This window comes from Trichosurus vulpecula, chromosome 6 (assembly GCF_011100635.1).
Source record: "Trichosurus vulpecula isolate mTriVul1 chromosome 6, mTriVul1.pri, whole genome shotgun sequence".
NCBI lineage: Eukaryota > Metazoa > Chordata > Mammalia > Diprotodontia > Phalangeridae > Trichosurus > Trichosurus vulpecula.
Window position 1 is genome coordinate 5,058,496 of NC_050578.1, and position 23,206 is coordinate 5,081,701.

Below are 23,206 nucleotides of genomic sequence, written 5' to 3' on the forward strand. Positions count from 1 at the left end.
ATCGAACGACAATTCCCCTCAGTAATGAGCTGTAATCTGATTTCCTAAAATATCCGCCTCTTGTCCCTAGTTCTAACCTCTAGAGGAAAGCCAAACCAGTCCAGTCCTTGTCACTTGAGAAGCCTTCGGTTATGTGCAGACCCCTCTCATGCCTCTCCCTCCAGCTCTTTTCTTCTCTAGTCTGAAAACCTCAGATTTGTCCAATCCGTCATCTCATTGCACAGTTTAATCCTTTCCCAATTCTGGCCTACTCCTGAACATGCTCCAACTCATCCCTTCTTTAAAACTGGACCAGAACCTGATCCCACATCTAGAGATGTGGCCTGATCTGGGCAGAGGGCAACGGGACCAACCATCCCTGTCTTTGTTTCAGTGCTGCTGGAGCAGCCTAAGACAGAATTGACTTTTTTCCCCCCATTTGCTAATGTTGAGCTAATTGTCAATTTAGGAGCCCCAAGTCCTGTCCTGTCTTGGCCTCTCTTCTTTTCTTTATCCCCCCTTCCTTTTTTGCTCAAGAGGACCTCTTTGCCTAGAGTCCAGAATGCTGACTAGCACCATGTGGCCAACAATGTTCTAAGCATTGTGGGAGATACAAAGATCAATGGACTTATATATAATGTAGCATCCGCCTTCAAGGAGCAGTCAGTCCACTTGGAGGACAAAGCTAATGTATGGATAAATCCTATGGATCCTACTCTGCCCCTCCCCCAACCCTTCTCCTTCTCCTACCTAGAAAAAGTACCCTATTGAGTTGGAATTCACTTATTTTGAATTTGTTGCTATGTGTGTATGTGGCCTGCCCAGATACACTGGGAGAGCTTGGAGCCCTGGGCGTGTTTGCTGTCAGGCTAATTTCCCTAGCATCTAGCACAGTGCCTGGGAGATGCTTACTTGACTCCTTCCTAGGGTTTGAGTCTTTCCTGATCCCATTGTGCTGTGACCTTCTAGAACATGGGGGGTGCTCTCTCTCCCTAGCGGAGATCGTAGGCCATCCATATCCCATCGGCCTCTGTAGTATTTTTTCATGGATTTCCTTGAGTCTTCTTTGGAACATCTCTGGTCCATGGTGATTTTCCTGTGGTTCCTTTAATATTTCATTAGTACCAGGGCCTCACTAAGGTTATGCATCCTGTATTCCTCCCTTCTAGTGCATGAATGGTCCTTCTCCTTTCAAGTCATTCATTTTCTGGTTGATACGACTTGATTTATTACAAAATAAATAACTCCATCCTATGGATAGTAGAATGTCCTGACACTGAGAATATGTACATTTCCTCTCTCTCCTTCTCTCTCATGATGGTAATTATGATGATGATACAATGGCTAGCAGTTATATAGTGCCTACTATACACCACGTACTGTGCTAAGTACTTAACAAATATTATGTATTTGATCCTTACAATAACCCTGAGAGGTGGGTCCTCTATTATCCCCTTTTTATAGTTGTGGAAACTGAGGTAGACAGAGGTTAAATGACTTCCCCAAGGTTGCAAAGCTAATGAGTGTCTGAGGGTGGTTTTGGCCACATAATAAGAAGAGATTCATTGGAAAAAACCGTGATGTTGGGGAAGACTGAAGGCAAAAGGAAAAGGGGGTGGCAGAGGATGAGATGGATAGAGAGTGTCATGGGAACAATGAACATGAAATTGGGCAGATTTCAAGAGATAGTGGAGCATAGAAGGGCCTGTCGTGCTGTGGTCTACAGGGTCATGAAGAGGTGGACAAGATTGGATGACTGAACAACAACTTTCTGACTTCAGGCCCAGTGCTCTGTCCACTGTGTTGAAAATACCACAATGTGACTATATGTATAAAATACTATATTCACTCTCAAACATGGTTGATATATCGAGTGTTTTTTTTAAAACTCCTTTTCTATGTCTTAAAAAACAAAAACATGTTTGTTACCTGCAATCACTTGATAAGTAGGCAAAGATGCAGCTCTAGGTGCAAAGATGGATGTAAAGGTAAACAATAAACTTGTATTAAGCCTCTACTGTTTGCCAGATGCTACTCTCAGTTCTGAGGACACAAATAAGAAGAAGAAAGACAGCCCCTGCCCTCAGGGGCCTTAGAATCTAATTCAAGAAGAACTCAGAAAAGGAAGGAACAAAAAAGAGAGCACCCAGCTTTAGGGCATGATGCTGCTGGATGCTGGTGGGCTCTGAGCTAAACCGGGCATCTGGATGGAAATAAAGAGTTACTTTGATTTTGGAGCCTTCTTTATTTGCAGGCTTTGGGAAGAAGTTTTTGCAAAAGAGCCTCCTCTGAGTTGTCTTTTCTAGCCTTTGGATAGTCTCAATTTCCTTGATAAGAGCAGAGAGTTTTTAATACTAGAATCAGAGATGAACCAAGCCCAGCTGCTCATCTTCTGAATATATGCAGCACTTAATAAGTACTAGCGAATAGCATGAGAGCTAGTTGCTCTTGGAGAAGTAGCAGGTTGGGAACATTCTTTCAAATTCAGTTCATTGCTGCTGGTTTCTTGTGCATACCTAGATGGGCTAGCACTAAGACTTCTGGACTTGATGGTTCTAATCCTGTCCCTGAGGCTTATGCATTGGCCTTGGGTAGTCAGTCAACAAACATTTGTTAAGTGCCTTCTTTGTACCTGGTATTGTGTTAAGTGATGCAGATACCAAGAAAAGCCAAAGAGTGTCCCAGCCCTCTAGGAGCTCATGGTAATGGGGGAGCACCAGCAAGATCTATAGACGATAAATCGGATGTGATCAGCAGATGGAAATGCCCATGGTGACTCTCTCATTGGGTCTATAAAAGAAGGAAATGTTCTGAAAAAACATAAAGCAACATATTCCTTCCTAAAACATATTCCAGGTCATCTTGTTGGCTCATAGAACGTAGAACGGGAAGGACCTGTGGAAAACTTCTATTCTATGAGATTTCCATCATTTCACCAAGGAGAAGACCAAGGTGCTGAGATTTTAACAGTGGAGAAAATGAACAAAACGTGTTTGAAACATCCCTGTTGTTGAATCTGAAAGTGAGGAGAAGAGAAGGGAGTGTTATATATAAATTGGGTAATCTGGAGATAATCTAGCTGGCACAGTGGATAGAGCTCTGGGCCTGGAGGCAGGGGAGACCTGAGTTCAAATCCAGCTTCAGAACAGTTACTAGCTGGGTGAGGCTGGGCAAATCACTTAACCCTATTTGCCTCAGTTTTCTCATGTGTAAAATGAGTTGGAGAAGAACATGGCAAGCCACTCCAGTACCTTTGCCAAGAAAACCCCGCATGTGGTCACAGAGAATTGGACATGACTGAACAATGTCAACATTAGTCAAGGAAAAGTTGTGATTACTATCGTATCCACAGCTCTTCAGGAATTCTAAGCCTTCAACACTGAGTTCAAAAGTTCTAAAGGAATTGACACGTTTTGAGGCACATGGGTTTTCATATTCTTTATTAAGTGTGTTGGTAACATATGTACTTACTTGCATCCTTGAATACAAGATTTATAGAGAGGGATACCGAGCTGTTTAATAATCATACTAATAGGCAGTATTTATATAGCACCTACTATGTGCCGGGTACTGTGCTTGACAAATGTTATCTCATTTCAATCCTCACAACAACCTCGGGAGGTGCTAGTATGATACCCATCTTAGTGTCAAGGAAGCTGAAACACATCAAGGTTAATGACTTGCCCAGGATCATACAGCTAGTCAATGAGGCAAAAACTGAACTTGTCATCCCGACTCTCGGCCCAGATCTCTCCCCACTGTGCTGTTTAACTGCCCTCAGCTTTGTTTGGTTGAGAGATTATCCAGTTTGGAGCTCCATTCTGCCTCTGAAGTGCACTAGCTGCTTACCCCCTGGGTAAATTACTCAACTTTCTTGAGGGTTGGGCCACTCTTTAGGCTTTATCCACTGACCCACCGGCGGGTTATGCCCTACATCAGTGGAGGGATTTAACTTATCTGCCAAAAAGCACAGATCTTTGGAATATTCATTCATCAGAAATGTTCAAAAATTAAAATATAACAATGGAAATAAATAGCTTTGGGATGGTTGCTGTTCTCAGCTTACTGCTGCACGATTTGTTGGGGGGGACATGTAAGCATAATTCTCTTTGTTGGAGCTTTGGCTCAGACAGGCCAATTGGCTCTGACACATTTGAAGTTACAGGACTACAACCATAACTTGGCGATCGGCATACTTTGAATCATTTATAATTGTAGAATAAATACATTTTGAAAAATGGCATCAGAATGAGTTTGTGCCTATTTAGAATTTTTTAAATATTTAGGAGTTCTCAAGATGTACAAGCACAAAACAGTTGTAATTTACTTTATCGATGTCAGTTTTCAAAGGAAAAATTGGTGCTACCAGGAAGCTCTCAATGCTAAAATAGCATAAGCTGGGGAAGGTGGTGGTGGTGGTGGTTGTTGTTTTAGACTCCTATTGATAGAGATAGATTGAATAGTTCCCAGGAATCCACTAAGGTGTCCTGGTGACAAAGGCTGTGGATTAAGGGTTTAAACCATTTGGGACAGTTTCTCCACTGTTCTCATTGCTACTCTTCTCTGGGATCTCAATCACAGACTTTTTATCCCTTTGAGTGCTGGAATAGCTGCTAATTTGGAAAAAAAATATGTATATGTAGATAAATAGAAAGAAAGAAAGAAAAAAGGAAGACTGGGAGCCCCATCTGTATGGAATACATTTCTTATTACAGGTACTTACTTGACCATTCTATTGGTGATAGGAGTGGATAGTATATAAACCTGAGAAATCAGGCACCTTTGGAATATTACAGGGCAAGAATTGGTAGTGTTAGCTCCCAACCACATTGACTTACTTTCTGACTAGTATTAAAGTGAGGTCATTCTGGAGGAGGAGATTAGCAGTGAGGGCTCAAAGAGATGGGGCCCTTTCAGGGAACCAAATTGAGGTACTCTGGGTAGACTATTTGTCCTCCATAAAAGCCTTTTATTTCAAAACCCATGGGAAAAGGGTGTTTTCTAAACTAGTCATCTTCTTAATAGTATGAATGTGGGACTGTCCATGGTAGAATTTTTCTAATGGCCAGGCAAAAGTCAAGTAAAACTAGTGTTCTCACTGAATGAACCTTATTAGAGTGCTAGGAAGGAGTGGAATCTGCAGGCAGCAGGCAGGAAAAAAGTTGCTACTGCAAAGCTTTCGTCTCTGGGGATGGATCAAATATCAGACTTTGCTAAGCCTTTGGTTCAGCCCATGAGGAACCACCTACATCCCCTCCCAACCAGCGTTGTTAGATGGAGGACATTGATTACTGCCTTTTCCTGACCTAACCTTGGCTCAAAGGAAAAGAACAAATATGACTGAGGGAAAGCAAGGTTGGGGTAGGAGCTTGAAAGGGGGGTACTAGAGGGAAAAGAGGAGAGTAAAAAGGAGAAAGGGGAGTGGGGGGAGGGATGGAGACTGAGCAGAACTGCTGCCTGCCTGCTTGTCTTTGATTCGATGGCCTTTATTCCTTCTAATTGGATAAAATCGGAAGTCACTGGCACTGGTAGTCTTGTGTTGCTGGGTATACTGATTTAACTGAACTCAGGAGAGAGAGAGAGAGAGAGAGAGAGAGAGAGAGAGAGAGAGAGAGAGAGAGAGAGAGAGAGATGGAGTGGTGGATGGGAGAGAGGGGAGGAGGGAACAGATAGAAGGGGACACAGAGTATAGATGACCAGGAGAAAGGGACTGTGAAGAAGGAAGGAGCCGGAGAGCCAGAAAGTGCCTATGTACTCGTGCCTGCCTCCAGAAGGACAAAGAGGAGTGTGTGCGCGGCGGGTGGGGGGCGGGGCAGGGAGGCACCCAGCCCTCCTGGCCCCAGCCCTCCTCATCTAGCCTAGCTCTGCGATGATGCCGCTGTTTGCAGGGATGCGCGGAGAGCAGGCACCTGCTGCTCGCTAATGATTCAGCCCCTTGCAGCCGCTGTCCGCTGCCGCCGCTGCTGAAACAGACCAGGATGCTGTTACCACTGCGTGTGCTGCCGCTCCCCTCGCCGCCGCCGCTGTCTCTGCCTCTGTCTCTGCCTCTGCCGCTGCCTCTGCCGCTGCCGCTGCCGCCTCTCCTGCCCCCGCGGCCGCTCCTGTTCTCAGGGCTTTGCCTTTTGCTCTTCCTGAATGCCAGTTGTTTTCCTCCGCTAAGCAGACCCCAGCCTCAGATGGTCCAGGTGAGAGCCCTGTCTTTTGCACTGGGCTACTGGTTTACTTAATTGAACGGCGCCTGGCTGGTGTTCTGCTTTGCTTTCTCTTCCCCCCCCCCCCCCCCCCGCCCCGTTTCATCTTTACCCTGTTTCAGAGCAGAGCCAGGATGCTCAGAGGTATTCACAGAAACTAGCAAAGTGGCCCAGGAGCAGACACTGGATAATTGCTTAATCACTTTCCCTTCCTAGTTGTCAGGAAGAGTTTTTGCTTTTCTTCTTTCCCCTCTTATTTTCTCCTCAACTCTTCCTGATTTGGATCATGGTCTTGGCCAAAGACAACCTATTGATTTTCACCGCTGAGATGCTGTCTCATTTTGTTGGGGGGTGCCCTGCCTGGTGGTGAGAGTCCAGGCCTCTTGGAAGTGAGCCTGTAGAGACGGGAGCTTCAGACATGTCGGAGGGAGCTGCACAGAGTTGTCCCAGCCCCTCCTCTGAGCTGAGTCCGGATCCATCTCTGGATGGGCTCCCCACAGCTGAGGCAATACCAGGGGCCCAGGCGGAAGATGGGGGAGAAGGGGCCGTTGTGGGCCTGGCCATCCCCTGCTGTGTCTGCCTGGAGGCTGAGCGCCTGCGGGGCTGCCTCAACTCTGAGAAGATCTGCATTGTGCCCATCTTGGCCTGCCTGGTCAGCCTCTGCCTCTGCATCGCTGGCCTCAAGTGGGTGTTTGTGGACAAAATATTTGAGTATGACACCCCTACTCACCTCGACCCAGGAAGGATAGGCCAGGACCCTATTACTGCTGTGGATCCTACTGCTGCCTCCACCATCTGGGACCCATCAGAGGCTTACCCCTCACCTTCTTTCCCTGGGGCCCACCGGGAAGCGAAGGGCCAAGTCCAGGGTGTTACAGTGCAGGGTAGCAGCTCCCGAGTGCCCTCTGACCCTTTGGTACCACCATCCCCACAGAACCCCTCATTAACCTTCTCTCTGATGCCTTCTGCTGCACCTTCCTTCCCTCCACCCACCCAGGACTCTGAGGAGAGAGCACCCATGACAGCATCACAGCCACCAACCACTGAAACGAATCTCCAAAGTGCTACAAAAGTTTGTAAGTAAGAAATGAAAATGAAGGGGGGAGGAGAGAGAGGGGGAGAGAGAGAGAGAGAGCATGCTGAAGGGAGGGGAACAGAAATTATATTTTCAAAGCAAATAGGCAGCCCGCCTTTTCTTCTCCATTTAAAATTGCATTTTTATGTAGGCAAAGATGCCTAAGTTGTTGCTGAAGAGTTAGTGGGAGCATTTTATAAACTCTTGGGGGAAAAATGAAGAACATTGTGTGAAACAATGTGGAGAGGGCTCTCATGAAGCAGCAGCAGCAGCAACCCTCTATGATCAGAGATCCTACCCCTTGCCGGGAGAGACTCTGTAAGTACCTCTGTGGGGTATGAGACAAACCTAATAGTAGAAGGCTGGACTGTTCCTGGAATTATGTGGGATAACTGAGTTCCTTTTGTGTCCTAGAGAAGATGTTGACTTCTTCTTTTTCCCCATTGCTGATTTTCTCTACCTCCTATTCACCTCTCTGGCACCCATTCCTGGACGACAGCCCCTCTACCCTCATTATCCTTCTCATTCAGCACCTTCGAGCCCTTCCTTCCCCCCACCCCCCACCCCCAGCAAGAATTGCCTCTGTTGTCTTCTTGGTTCTGGTTGCTAATTCCTCTCGTTAACTTCCTCAAGTTCCTTGGCTTATCCAGTGCCTAAGACTCCTTGCTGTGTCCACCTGTACTTTGGCATCTTTTGCTTAGGAAGTGCTTTTGTTGAATACTCCAGGTACTGCATGATTCTGTCAGTGCTTTCTCCAGTTAGGCCAGTCTTGTGTGATCAGGTGTTTAAGGAGCTGCCTTGGCAGTCATTTGGGCCCAATCCATTTGCAGAACACCTAGTTGTTTTGGAGATGTGTCCTTTTAGCCTGGACCTTGATTGCCCCAGCCCAGTGTAACAGGCTGTGAGCATAGGCAGAATGCCGCTGTCCAGCTGCTGAGTAGGCCCACTGGCAACAGAGGAAAGGTAGACAAGGTTGAAATCCTGTGAAGTCACTTGGTTCTAAACTTGTGCCTGAAAAGAACTTTCCAGCAATCTTCTGAATTCTATCTTTTATCTCTTATTTTTTATTTCTGTCTTTGAGCTCCACCCCTCTTTGGGATGGATAGGTATTTAATAGAGAAAAATGAGGATTTCTCCTAAACCTGGTACTTATATATTCCCTTAGAGTTGTTTCTTTCCTTTTTGGAAAGAGAGGGAAATGTTATTATGAAACCCTTCCCTCCTCCATCCCAAACATTAGGGAGAAAAAAAAAAGACCCCGCCCCTCCCCCCCTCCCCCCCCCCACATACCCTGAGGATTTTGCTCAGTGTGAGACAGTGCTGCACCAGCACAGAAGAACTTAGTTTGGCTGTTGTGAAGTCTTCTTTACACTCACTTTACCAACATTCATTCCAGTGAGAGACAAACCTACTGAAAGGCTTGTTTTCCAGGTACCATCAGGAAAGCAAGTCCTTTTCTGCAGACACCACTTTGTATCTCCCTCAGATCCCCAGAGCACTATTAAAGGGCTGACAGACATCACGACATCCTCGGCCTCTCCCACCTGGCCACCAGATGCGACAGGCTTGCCTGGAACAAGCGGTACAGAGTGTGCAGATCCTGAGGCAGGCACAGTTCCGCATGGGCGGCAAGGTTACTCCTTTGTCTCATATGAAATATGACGCTTCAGTGAAAAGATAGGGCACCTTTCTGCCTAGGCTAGGCTGGCTTGGGGGCCAAGAAGCAAAAATGTGCTCCTTGGAAGGACCCTCAGAAATGCACTCTACTGAGATTTGGGCATTTTAAAAAATACATAGTGTACTGACTAATACCATGGAAAAGGACATAATAAAAATAGACATTTTTATTGAAGTCAAATTTCCTCCCATGAAGTGTCATGAGTTATTATACTTCCCACATAGTTTTTATGCCTTTTTCCAGGGTTGGAGATGGATTTTGATTACATTCTCATTCACTGAGAAGATGTCTGCTCTCTAGAATGGTCCCTGGGTCCCGAGCTGGACCAGTGCAAGGTTATATCATCCTGTTTTAAATTTGAGCAAGAGTCTGAAAGTGATGGCTGGGAAAGAATTTATTCACTTTACTCATCGAGCATTATTATATGCCTACTATGCACTAGGTGCTCAGATAAGTGGTGGTGATGCCCCCAAGGAACTCCCATTTTTCTGGGGGAGCAACCTATCCTCATAAATGTATGCACACATGTGTATATACATATACATACATATACATACATATACACACACACACACACATATATATGGAGACACACACATACATTTATGTGAATGTATATGTATGCATACATATATATATACACATATACATACGTACATACACACATACACATTTGCATTTATATCCCCAAAGTAAATAAATGGTAACTTTATCGTACAATTTACTAACAGCTTGGGGGGGGGGGTGTGGTGTGAGAAAAAGCTTAGTGTGGAAGGTGACACTTGATCTAAAACTTTATTTTAAAAAAACCAAGCACCACAGAATATTTGCTTAGATTCCCCAGGTGAAGGGTTTGATGACAGTTTCCCTCCCAGATACAGAACTCTCAGTGTGGGCAGTTCCTTTAGCACCTTTTTATTGTGTCTCTGAAAGTTAGCAGGTCCCAAAGCCGGTCCATTTCTCTTTGGGAGGTGGGAGTGGTGGCGCAGTGCTCGGCCAGCTTTCTTTTCAGGAAGTAGGTGCTAGTCAATCCTTGCTCGTGTTAATGTTTGTTTACTCTCTGTCAAGAACATCATCAGAAGCAAAGCCAAGCATGCCCTTTCTGCATTTCATTGCCTTCTCTCTTCCCATCTGAGAAAGCTTTGTTTATTTACAGCCAGGAGAGGTGTATATCCTTTCAACTGAGATATTTTTGGCTAGGAGCTCATCACAGGCATCGTGGTTGGGAGTGAAGGACTGCTCAGAAAAGTAGCTGGCAGTGGATTTCAGAACAGTTCTCTCCCCTCGTTCCTTTTTCTCTCTGCCTCAGCATATTCTGTTCAGAGCTATTGCTGTCAAGGTCACTGTGTGTCGGGGGCTAATTGATTCCTCTTTATCCTGGAGACGGAGAGAAGAGAAGAGAGACAATCCCAGTAATTGTGTCTGCTGTGTTAGCCCCCAGACCAATCTACCTTCTCTGATGATGAGTTGTATTATATCAATATTGGAATTACTCCTTTCCTGCTTCACTCGGCTTCCCACTCTAAATTACAAGCTTTTCTTGGCTTTCTTGCAGCAGAAGGCAAAATAGAGCTTTTCAATTTACCCTCATGCATGGTAGGCTTGCCAGCCTCCCTAAGGTAGATGGTTCCCTTTTGCAAGCTCCTATAATATCATACTTTCAGCATATTAGACTGTGTAGATGTCCAGAGCTCATGAATACTAATAAGGTGCCAGAATAGAGCTAGGCCCTTTTTCCTCTTCAGGGACAATTTCTCCACATGAGGTCAGTCCCCTAAATGGCTATGTTTCTCCCCTGCACTAATGGTCATGTAGCCAGGATAATTGTGGACTTTTCCTTCTTTTGTTGGGCAACATTGGGCTCCTTCATCTCTTCCTCTGTCAGGACCTTGACACCCTTACTTGCTTTTGGAATGGAAAATATTGAAACCTCTTTTAGCTTGCAGCTTGTGGGATGGGGTGGGGATAAACCAGGGTGACAAGCAGAGTTGGCGAAGCATGCTGTAGTGAGGAAGCTATGGTGCCACCCTAAGAGAAGTATCTCCTTCTCATGGACTATGGCTTGCTCTCTGGTACTTGGGCATACCCTCCTCTCTACATTCCTTTCAGGCCACAACTCCCATGCTCTTCTATCATTTCTTTCTCTGGACGTTTTCTTCTTCCTTCAAGCCCTCCTTCAATTTTTACCTTATCCTTGAATCCTTCCCTGATGCCCTCCCTGCCGCCCCCATGAAAGGACCTCTCCTTCTGCCAGTTCTTTACCTTTATCTCACCCATACATCATGATATTTTCTACTTTCCTTTTTGTCATAAATTAGATGCCGGCCTGAGCACAAGACCCTGAGCATACTATGTTCTTAGAAATTGTCAAGTGAATGAATAAATGAATGAGATCTTTGGGGGATTTTGGTCTTCCTTTAGAGGCAGCTAGGTGGACCCCTAGTGTACAGAGAAGTGAGCACTGAGCCTGGAGTCAGGAAGACCTGAGTTCAAATCTGGCCTCAGACTTTTACCAGCTCTGTGACCCTATGCAAGTTTGCCTGCCTCAGTTTCCTCACCTGTAAAATGGTGATAATAGCACCCACCTCTCAGGGTTGTGGTAAGGATCTAATGAGACCATATTTACAAATTGCTTAGTGTGGTGCCTGGCATACAGTAGGGGCTTAATAAATGTTCATTCTCCCCTTTCTACTTGTGTCCTATAGGTCTCTCGGTTTCTCTTGATAATAACATTTTTGGCACAGGTATATTTTCACACTCAACCTGGGCTAAATAAATGTTTCTACCTCATTGACTCCAACTTTGACAGTGAGAAGGGCCCTGGGATGAGAGACAGAAGGTCCCAGGTTTCCATCTGAGGCCTTATTTTTCCTGGCTATGCAACTGTAGGTAACTTTGCAGTCTGCCAGTGTTTCTTATCACTACTCATCTGTGGAAATGGACCGTAATCATTGTACTGTCTCCCTCCAGGTATTATGATGAAATTTCTTTGTGAAACTTAGAAGGTTCTAGAAGTAGGAGTGGTTTGATTCATTCCCTGATTCTGGCTTTGTTCCTTCTTTGGGCTCTTGATACAGAGGATGTGTGATTAGACATAGAGTGGGTACCTCAGACTCCATTTCTGCACCAGGCTGAGCTCACTGGAACAGGGGGCAAAGAAAGCAATGGGCAGGGGGTACAGCTTCTGTAAGGGGAATCCATGACCTCAATCTCCCAGGCCTTTGCTGAGTTGCCCCAGCAGCCTAGAGTGAATTGTTGGGGTCATTTTAAAATCACAATAAGAGCATTTTTGCAGTTCCCTGGTCTGAGTTTGGAAAAAGTGGTATTTTCCTCTTAAAAGGTCATTTATCACAGATATTTTTCTAAGCCTTTGAAATTCATGCTGAGGATGCTTGGACGCTAAGGTGCTTCTGAAGATACTGTCTCATAGAACCAGTCACAGTTAACAAAGGGCTCTTCTATCCCATTTCCTACCCCACGCCCTTCCAACCATCCTATAAGGTTCATAGGGCTGTGATTATTATCCCAGCTTTACAAATGAGGAAATGGATGTCCACTGAAAAGTTACTTCTTCGTATCTAATCCAAGCCAAATCAACACACATTTATCTGGAGCCTGCTACTTGTAAGATCCTGTGCTAGATGCTTGGAGGAGAAAGCTAAGTTAAAAAGCCCCACAGTTTCTGCCTTTATTAAGCTCTTAATTCTCTTGAGGGAATGTACCAAGTGCAGAAGTCATATGGCTAATGAGTGATAGAGGCAGTGCTTGGAATCAGATCTCCAGACTTGGACCAGCCCTGTGCTTTTTCCAGGAAATCACACTGACTCTGAGAAAGGGGCCCCAGTCCCTGCTTCAAAGAAACACTATGGTTGTCCATCTCAACTGTCTCTTTTGGTGTAGGCAGCCTCGTTCCTAATTGTTTTGGAAAGGTATTTTAGAAAGTATCTCAAAAAGTGAAAGAACTCTATTTTTCTTTTACTGCAAAAGAGAGTAGGAATAATCATTTTCATTCTATCCATAAACATATCCTCAGGAGTTCTGCTTTTTTGTTCCAGAGATATGGACTCAAAGACCTTCTTCCACTGGATAGGAATGGGGTTTCTTGATCACTTTCACTTCTACAGTGATGGGAGTGCTTTCTTTCAAAGTGTTTCCCTTATAATAAGGTCAGTGATCAGAATATCACAAAGGGCACACTTACCAAAAGGAACGAAAAGAGTGAAGCCTTCTAGGTTGAAATGATTTCTGCTCTAATCAAACTACAGTAGATTTGCTTTAGCCACTCAGATCCGCCTCATTGCTCAGATGGCCTGAGAGCTATGTGGTTTAGGATGGAGTGGATTCAGAGGCTTCTGTGAGAAATGAATAATTCTCTCTTGTATTTAATAACTAATTATTATATTAGGACCAAGGTTTTTCCCCCTTTCTCCTTCCTCATCCAGAAATCCACCAATATGGGAAATCTCTCTTAGAGATTTACTAGGGCCAAGATCTAATCAGACAGTAAAAGAAATTCTAAGTATGGATTAATGGGTATATTCCTGCTCATTGTGTTTGCTCAGACAGGCCTGGGGAAAGGTTGATTCTCCCTATTATCAAGAATTGATGTCTCTTTGACCAAGATTTGAGCTACCTAAGTCATGTACCCTAAAGATAACCCACTTCCCATTGTGTTAACCAGTCAGAACTGATTGCCATCCCTCAGGAACCCCTCCTCTTCAAAGGGCAGACAAACTGCCCCCCCGACCCCCACTGCCATTAGGGGTCTTTGGTCTAAGAGAGACAGCCAAATGACCATCCTTTTATTAATAATCTGCTGGCCTTATTAATAAAACGATTAAATTACCCAGAAATTTTGTCTCTTGAACTTTTTAATCGTCACACTTCTTTGGCTAAGGTGGAGAGATGCCACTGGACATTATGGAATTGGATAAATGATAATGAAAGGCTTCTTTCAAAAAATATTTTTCATCTTCCATCAAAAAGACAGTGGAAGAGAAGTCTAGATGGGCTCTGTGTAAGTCAGTGTCTGACTGCTCTTCCTTTGGGACCTTGTTAGAGTTTTCCTAATTGGTGCCTATAAATGTCCAGCCATGGGGGACTTGATGTGATGTGCTTCGCCACCTCTAAACTTCATGAGTGAGTCTAGCCAAGTCAATCAGCCCATCAGTTTCCTCATCTGTACAATGGGGATGATAAACTATGTACCATTTTCTTTACATTTCCCTTATTAGCCTACCCCAACTCCAAGGCAAGTGCTTTAAAAAAACCAAACTTTAAAGTACTACGGAAGTAGAATTATTGCTGTTGGCATTATGTAATGGTCAATTTCATTTGAAACCTTCTATGAGTGAAACCTAATCTTGTGTCCACCACTAGTCTATGATTGTCTCTGGACCTTCAGAGAGGCACTAAGCTGGGTGCCTCTGGTAGAGGTAGTGGGCAGTGTGGTTCATAGATTTGTGGAGAGAGAATTCTTGTAAAAAGCGCCAGAGGCCTCTGAGCTGCCTCTACTCCTCCTGGTGTATGACCTATGGCCATGTGAGATATGGACAACATCTTTTTTCACTATTCAGACTTCTCCATTTCTCCCTTATTCACTCTTGCCTGCTGTCTTCCCAGGCATCATTCCACTTCTCTTCCTGATTCTAAGCACTTATACTCTCCTTTCTTCTCATTTTATCCCAACTCCTACCCCTATATCGGATTCTTAAGAGTGTAAGAACTGCAATGTATCTTAAAGATCAATCTAATTGCTCTCCCTGCTCCTTTTGTACCGATGAAGGAGTTGTCCTGGATTCTTGGCTTTTGTGCCAGGGTGCCAGAGATTCTAGATATCACCTGAGTAGGTATGTGGTTTCATAGTGGAGGGATGGGAGGAAGGTAAAAGGGAGATCTTGACCACAGATTAGACCAATGCTAACCTGACACCTTTCAATTTGTACTTGGCCCTTTGTAGTTCATGTTTAGGCAGAGTTACTCAACTGGTCCATCAAGGGGAGTATTTTACTATGTAGAGCACACCTAGAGTTTAGCAAAGCATATGACAAAGTTACTCATTCTAATCTCATGGTAGGGGGATGAGAGAAAGGGACTAGATGATAATAACTGAGATGAGTTTGGGATTGCTTTGAATGGCCACACTCTGTGATGAGATGTTAATGGTTCAACATCCAATTAAAAGGAGTCCTATAGTGCAATATAGCAGGTTTGTAGGAAGGGTCCTTTGCTATTTGTTTAACATTTTTGTCATTTAATTAGCTAAAGGGACACATCTATGTTGGTCATCACATGTGCAGCTAGCACAAAGCAGAAATGGATGCCTAGCACCGTACATGACAGAGGCAAAATCCAAAAAGATCCCAACCAGCTAAATCATTGAATTTAGGCAAATAAGATGAAATTCAATAGATATAAATGTAAAATCTCATACTTAGGTACAAAAAATCAATTCCCCAAGTGTAGGATGGGGGAGGCATGGTTAGATAGAAGCTTGTTTGAAAAACACCTGAGGCTTGCAGTGGACTGTATGCTCCATATTAGTCAGGAGTGGAATGGGGCAACCAAAAGTCTCCTGTGATCTCAGGCTGCAATAAATTGAGAATCCTGAAACAGATTACTGATGGTTCTGTTGTTTCCTGCCCTGGTCAGACAACCCTTAAGTGTTGGCTTTAGTTCACAGTTTAAGAGGGTGCCTAGTATGGTGAAGGGATGGGAGTCTATTTCATATGAGGATTAATTTAAGTTATTGGAAGTACTCAGCCTTGAGAAAAGAAGGCTAGGAGGTGGGGAATAGTTTTGTTTGAGGATTTCAAAGGTCACCTTGTATAAGAGGGAATTAGGCTTGTACTCTTTAGCCCAAGAGAGCAGAATGAAGAGCACAGGAATGGAAAATTCAGAGAAGAATATTTAGGCTTAATGTCAAAGTGTGTGTAGGGAAATGCCAACAACTTCTTGAATTTTTGAGCTGTCCAAAAGTGGAACCAGCAACCTTGAGAGGTGGTGCCTCTTACTCTTCAGGGGTCTTCAAGCAAGGACTGGATAATGGCTTGTCAGGACCAATGGAGGGGTGACTGGTGGTTCAGGGTTGGTTACTTAGCTGCTGATGTCCCTTCTAACCCTGAATTTGGTAATTCTATAGCTTTATAACTTGTTTTCTCAAGTAACAAAATGAGTTTGTGCTCTGAGGACTATGGGATCTCAGAAATAAATAGCATTTTTTAAAATGGCATGCTACAAGAATGGCAGAGTGAGATACACCTTGGTTGTCAGTTTCCTTGTAGAGCACCCTGGGTCAAAACTCCATTTGGTTCTGAAAGTCTGTGAAATCTTTGATCCCATGGTGTTTGGGATTCCCTAAAGAGTGACTCTTAAGGATCATTTATCAGAGTTCAGCTCTACTCTGCTCATCAGTCCTTGTTGGAACTACTTGATGAGATTGGGATTTTAGAGTATTGCCCATCAAATTACTCTGAGGATTAGATGCTTCAAAGGGAGAAGAAAGAGGATATCATGTAATGCCATACCTTGTACGTTTATACAGAAAGGATGATCCTTGTATAAAAGGAGTTACTCCTGGTTCCTTAGTTTTCCACTTCAGTAACTAGAGGAGGGGAGGTTAATTCATTCATGGCACAAGAATCAGCAGTCTGAAATCTCCATTGAGTTGCTGTGGTTGCTTAGGGGTGGCTCAGTGTCATGGCCCCTAAGAATACAATCTGCATGCATTTTCCATGCTACCTAAAATGGTCCATCCAGTTCAACAGGGCAAAACTTGTGATGGAAGAGTCTAGCATGCAGTGAAGTGTTTCTTTAGTCAATGCAGAGAACCACATTGGTTTGAAATGATTAAAAATGCAGTGTTTTATTAATCTGGAATAAGTCATTGAATAATAGGACCTGATATGCAACATCACTTGGTTCCAGCAGATTGCATCTAAAAAAGTGTCCATTTATTTACTTACTTGATTTTTTTTTAAAAAGCCAGACAACTAGATAAAATAAAGAAGTTTGGATAGTGATAAAGCCAACACATTAACAGCTCAGACTCCAACAGGGAAACAATTGTGATCTGATTAGCCATCACAATGACAGGAGGGACACACGCATTGAATGGCATCTGTTTCCAATGCATCTTGGATTCACTTCTAGTGAATGTTAGATTGCCAAATTTAAAAAAAAAGTACCATACTCCTGGCAAAATGACAAAAGCATTTAAAAACAAAACATCATGGATTCAAAAACAATGCACTTGAATTTTATAGCAGAAATATAATAAAGTTTCAAAAAAACAAAGTCAAGTAATAAATGTTGGATTGCATTTTATAAAGCTGTCCTGATCAATACATATTTTTAGCCCAACCACTTCGTTTCATTTTATCAATTTATTTTTCTTGGTACTCTTCACTTTTACACCATCATTTCCAGGTACACCCCCACATAGCTGCCCAGTGAGCCTTTCTCCATGATGGAAAAAAAAAAAACCACTTAAGCAAGACATAGCAGTCTTCACAGCGTATATAACCATTCTGTAGCCACAGTCCCCCATATCTTCCAGAAAAGGAGGAAGGTACATGTTCTCATCTTTTCTCTAGGACAAAGATGATCATTGCAATTAGACAACATTCACTTTCACTTTAATATTCTTTTCATGAATATTGTCTTAGTCACTGTGCAATTGTCTTGGTCCTTCATGTTGTACTTTGCATCAATTAAGATGTCTTTTTTTCCTGAATCCATCATTTGTTGCTTCTTATGGCACAATGACATTTCATTGTTTATGCATATACTACAGTTTGTTTAATCATTACCCATTTAATGGGCACTCAATGTATTTCCAGTATTTTGCTACCAAAAGAAACAATGCTACTATGAATATGTGTGTGTGTTTATAGAACCATTCTTTGGAGTTTTTTTTTAAATTTCATTAGGTTATATATCTATTCATAAACTTGGCTGACAACTGTATTTCCCACTGAATGTGATATTGTTAAATTGGAAATTAAATTCATCTCAAATATGAAGCATTTAAACCATTCTTTTTCTCCAAGTCATATCATGATGTGAAGTAGATATGATCAGAGGATCATTAATTTTGAGCAGAAGGGAGATTAGGAGTCAGAAAAGCCAATCCCATATTTTTGTAGATGAGGGAACTGAGGTAGAGAGGTTTAAGTGACTTAGATTCTTGAAAACTGACTCAATAGAATGGACATGTTAGAAGTCTTATTTTGAATGTGGGCCCAGTAATGGATTTTGTAATTTTCAGTTAAGGAACAGCCCACCTGAGTTGGATGGCTGATCATTTGTTCACAAGGTCCCACCACACTACCACACTTCTCTTACCAACAGTCTTTCATCCTGCAAATGCTTGAAACCACTATGGTTTGGCTTCTCCTTTTCTTCAGCACACTTTCCCTTACATCGTAGTTGTCGTAGCATCTGTCCATATTCCATGAAATGATGAGGTCCTTGAGAACAAGGTCTGCACCATAACTTTATTTGAATCTCTGGAGTTAAGCTTGGGCTCTCCCTGTAACTTTGGGTGGATTGTACCTGTCATGGGTTTAGTGTCCAGTCACTCTAGTTCCAAAGTCCAACTTGGCTAGTCTCAACAGCTTCCTTTGTAAGGCTGCTGCACATGTGTGTGTTCCTGGGTGTGTGTCCTGGGGGCCAGGACTCAGAGTAATCTGCGGATCATTCTTATGGAATCAGGGGTCCCAAAGTGAACCCACAAAACTCTCCCCTTCCTCTATGCTTCCATTGCTCAAGTGCAAATCTAAGACCTTTGGTCCAATTCAGGCTGCCTTCCTGCATCCCTCTCAGCCTTTAGAAGTTACCAATACTATTTCCTAATGGATGTTTGATAGTTTTGAAAAAAACTTTTCTTGTTAGCTTTGGGATATATTCCCTGCCCTTTCTCCCTTTCGTGTTCAATTGAACAGTCCCTAGGGTGAGAATCATGGAAAATGAGAAAGAGTGAAGTCACATTAGCCCCTGATTTGGGAGAAGGGGGAGTTTTGGTATTTATGGAAAATAGGGACCGCCAAATGTAATCAGAGCAATCACCATGTGAAGGGGAAGACCACTTTTAATGATGATGATAACCGTAATTCTTGGGTATCATTACTAATAATAAGTGTTTAATTCATTTCACAGAAACGTTGTGTAAAAAGTGCTTTGTAAGCCTGAGAATGCCCTGGAAATGGACCCCAAGAATAGTAACAATAATTCTCCTCATTATTAGCACTTGCACTTGCAAAATGATTTCACATCTGAGTTCTCATAGAATCCTAGCACAACCCTTTGAGGAAGGTAGAACATATGTCACTGCTTCCCATCTGGTTGGGTTAGGTAACTGAGCTTAAATAATTTCCTTAGGAATAGGCATTGGTATGGGAGATGGCCTGTGCAAATGCATGGGAGTGGGAGATGAGCTACTTCATTTGGGGAAGAGCTGGCCATTCAGTTTGTCTGAAACATAGAGTTTGTGAATAGGAATGATGTTCAATAAAGCTAGAAAAGTAGATTAACACCCTTTCCCATTGTAGAGGAGGGCATTTAGTAGTCAATGTTTTCTTTTTAAATTTTGTTAGAGGCAGTACTTTCCCTTAAGGTTTCACATGAGATGTCCTCTCTAGGTTATAAAATTCCTATCTGAGATTCTCATTCTCCTGCCCCTTACTTGGTAACTATTTCAATGGTGTTTGGTATATAGTAGGAATATCTCTTATTACAAAAGGTTATTGGAGGCTTTTGGTGTGGGGAGTTTATAGAACTGTGGAAAAACAGTCTCATCTCTCTAGGCGGTTGAAACTAAACATTAATGGAGAGGAAAACAAAGAGAAAGGAGTATGAATGATTCTGAAAGGTGACTCAGTAGGACAGAAGTATGGGGGAGGAAGGAAATTGCTATCCACAAAGGCCAGGCTCATATACTTGGTGTGTGAATAAGCATTTGAATTATCCAGCACATTCATTCATTCAACCAATATTTACACAGGGTCTTTGCATTTTCATCAGTACATCAAATGGAGAGTTAGGATAGCAAGAGGAGTGGGCTCATATTTTCAAGGAGATACTTCTCTTTATTGTTTTTTGATTGGTGTGTGTGTGTGTGTGTGTGTGTGTGTGTGTGTGTGTGGCTTGATAACCCATTAAGTGATCAGGTTTTTTAGTTTAGCTTACGTTTCTCCATAAATGGATATCACTATAATATTTTGGAGGACAGATAATACAAATGGAGGTTGACCATCATTCTCCTAATTGACATTCTTTGTGATCTAGTGGTTAGAACTTGCTAATCTCTTTGTGGAAAAGGAGGCTAATAAATGCTTGCTGCCTGAGGCACTGAGTCAATGCAATGGACTTGCCCCAAATTTCCAATTGTACATTATATATTCATTCCACTAATTAACTGTTGTGTTTGTCCTAGTGCTCAGACATAGTGCAGGACTAGAGGATAATTGTCCAAAATGGTGCCTGTCTGACAGTCTGTGCAATGCCCAGTTCATCTTCCATGAAAGGTTTTGATCTTAAGACAGCATTACAAATTGATTGTTTTGGGCTTCTTTGAAATGGTCTTGCTGTGTGGGTGGCTCCATCTTGATACATTTTTCCAAGATGAGTTTCATTCCTTGAAAATACCAATTTAGAAATAGAGCTATAACCATAGAGTTTGGAAAATTCTCCCCATGATTGTATTTCCAACATCTAGGCTTTTCACCCATGCGCTCTGGGTGATGTATGTGCTATGGGCAAAGGAAAGCAATTTTTCATGATTTAAAAGGAAATCGATAGATCATTGCATACTGGCTACTTTTGGTAAATGAAAAGATAATATATTAAATCTCTTTGCACTGTTTAAAACTCATTCAATCACTTTGCAGTGGTACCAGATGCAAAGTGACCTTAGAAGAATAGACATTCCAATTAGGAATATTTCGCATAATGCATTCTTTTTTTAAAAGTGTTTAAATTATTGATTTTTAAGTTGACTCTGAGCAAGCAATTAGGAATCTGAGAATTAATCAGTACAAAAGCTTAACAAAGGCATGGAAATGCCTTTAACAGTCAGAGGCCTTGTGGTACTGAAATAATATTGATGTTGGAATCTGTAAATCTGGGTTCAAATCCCAGCTCTGACATTTAACCCTGGGCAGTCACTTTTTTATCTCTGCTCTTCATTTTCTTCACCTAGAATACTAGATTAGGAATTGGAAGAGACAGCACAGACCATTTAGTCAAAGCTCCTTCATAGGTATGGAAAATGAGGTAACAGACCAGAGCTGTTAGGGCCCTGTTGGACTTGGATCCTGGTCTTCTGAGTCCACAGCTAGAGTTTTGCCATCATACTAGGCAATTTCTAAATTTTAAGGAGGAAGACAAGGTCTTATACTCAGCTGCTTGAAAAATATATCAACATTGCAGATATATTCATTCATACAAGGAGACATACATGGTCTCATCCACCGTGGTTCCTCCCACTGAGTTCCTTTCTTTAATTTGCTGAAGTAAATAAAGCAACAAACATATTTGCTTCCAGAAGGTCAGCTGTATGCAGACAATTTCCCATCCCCTACATGGCCTGTGACTGTTAGGGGCTGTGGGGTTTTAAAGTGAGTTAAATAAAGGGGAGCTATAGCTTTTGGCACATGCTTCAATCTAAGCAAAGGAAACACCAGTCATCTGACCCCCTGGGTACATCCAGCACATCTACTCTATGCATCCTTATGATGGTAGAATTAGAGCTACTGGTCATCAAAAGAACTAGAAAGTGAGAGACTAGGTTAGGTCTATTCCATGGCTGTTTTCACATTCTCAGGACCAACTTTAAGGGTATGGGATGTGGGACTCACCTTTCTGGGCTGCTATTGTATGGTGTGTGGACAACAGCTGGGTACTCCATTGCCATCCTCTTACTTACCTTTTGTTCCAGATTCCTCTCAGCTATTTTTGTTGTGTTCATCCTAATTTATTCCATTTCCACTTATTTACAAAGACACAACTGAGTTCTTGCTCAGACACACTTTTCTGGATAGGAAAGAAGGAAGGACGGATTTATAATCAGAGCTAACATCAACGTGAACTAGCATCAGCATGTTGTCCTAAGGTTTCCAAAGCAAGTAAATGTAGTATCACATTTTATGATTATTAAGGATTTAGTATGGATCAGGTGTTGTGCTAAGTGGTAGGGATACGAATCCAAGCAAACCAGATCAGATTGTACCCTCATCGGACTTGCTTCTAGGAAGGGTAGGCAGCATAGGAAGGCAGTGGTGCCCTGGCAAATGCATAACAACTGACCCTGGGGGGAAAGTACACAGAGCATTCTCAATTTTAATCTGCATAATTAACATTTGCTTCATCACTTTCTGAAATCTATGCTATCAAAACAGTAAACCTAGCCCTGATTTGTAGTTTTTGCTGATTTCTCACATCTAAATTGCTAGAATGAAATGCATAAAGAGGAACTAGGAAGAGATGGATGGGAATATGGCAGGTTAGGAAGAAGATTTCAGAAACAGTGCCAGGGGTAGTGAGGAGATGGCATGGCTAGGGTCCTTCCTTAATGGTGGTCCCATGAAGGAAGTCACCAATGAGGAGATGATGGCCGTAAGGTGGATGTTTCTTACAGTGGCAATTCGGTGGGTGAGAAGGAAACTGATCCTGAGAGACATCATATGTATATCTTTAGATTGCAAAAGTTCCAATTCTAAAAAGAATTCAATTTAACTCAGTGCACCAAACATCTCTTAAATGCCAAAATAAACAAGTCACTTTGTTAGGGGTTAAGAAGACAAAGACATAAAAATAACATATTGATCCCCAGGCATTTTGCAAATTAAATCTGCTGAGGGGAGTGAGATGGCATTAAGACATTTACTCACAGACTTGGAGAATTCTAAGGTTGAAAGGAACTCGAATTGCTATTTAGTCCAACCCATCTATGGAAATGATCCTCACCATCACATAACTGACCCTTGCTGATCTAGCTTCTTCCTGAAAGCATCTAATCAGGAGAAACCGACCACCTCCCAAGGCAGGCCATTCCACTTTTGGACAGCTCTGATTATTAACATTTTCCCCTACTATGAAGCCAAAATCTGTACCTTTGCGGCTTGCATCACTTGCCCCTAGAATTGCCCTCTGGGGTTAAACAGAACAGGTCTAATCCCACCTTCCCAAGAAAGCCCTTTAAATATGTGAACACATATGTGAATACATCTACCATGTTCCTCTGAGGCCCCTCTTCAAACAGAATATTCTTTGAACTCATCCTTG

At 42.7% G+C, this 23,206-nt stretch overlaps 1 protein-coding gene across 3 annotated transcripts in view; it reads left to right on the forward strand.

Annotated features, from left to right (window-relative positions):
• The window catches only part of NRG1 (neuregulin 1), an 836,141-nt gene that overhangs the window by 697,760 nt on the left and 115,175 nt on the right, over window positions 1-23,206 (forward strand). For 2 of the 3 annotated variants that reach the window (XM_036764410.1, XM_036764411.1), the window contains exon 1: window positions 6,563-7,246. The exons of the other annotated variant lie outside the window; for it this stretch is intronic. In XM_036764410.1, coding sequence (XP_036620305.1) covers window positions 6,589-7,246 — 658 coding nt within the window. In that variant the 5' untranslated portion in view covers window positions 6,563-6,588. Of the gene's footprint in view, window positions 1-6,562; window positions 7,247-23,206 lie in introns of those variants that run through there. 3 annotated transcript variants of the gene reach the window in all.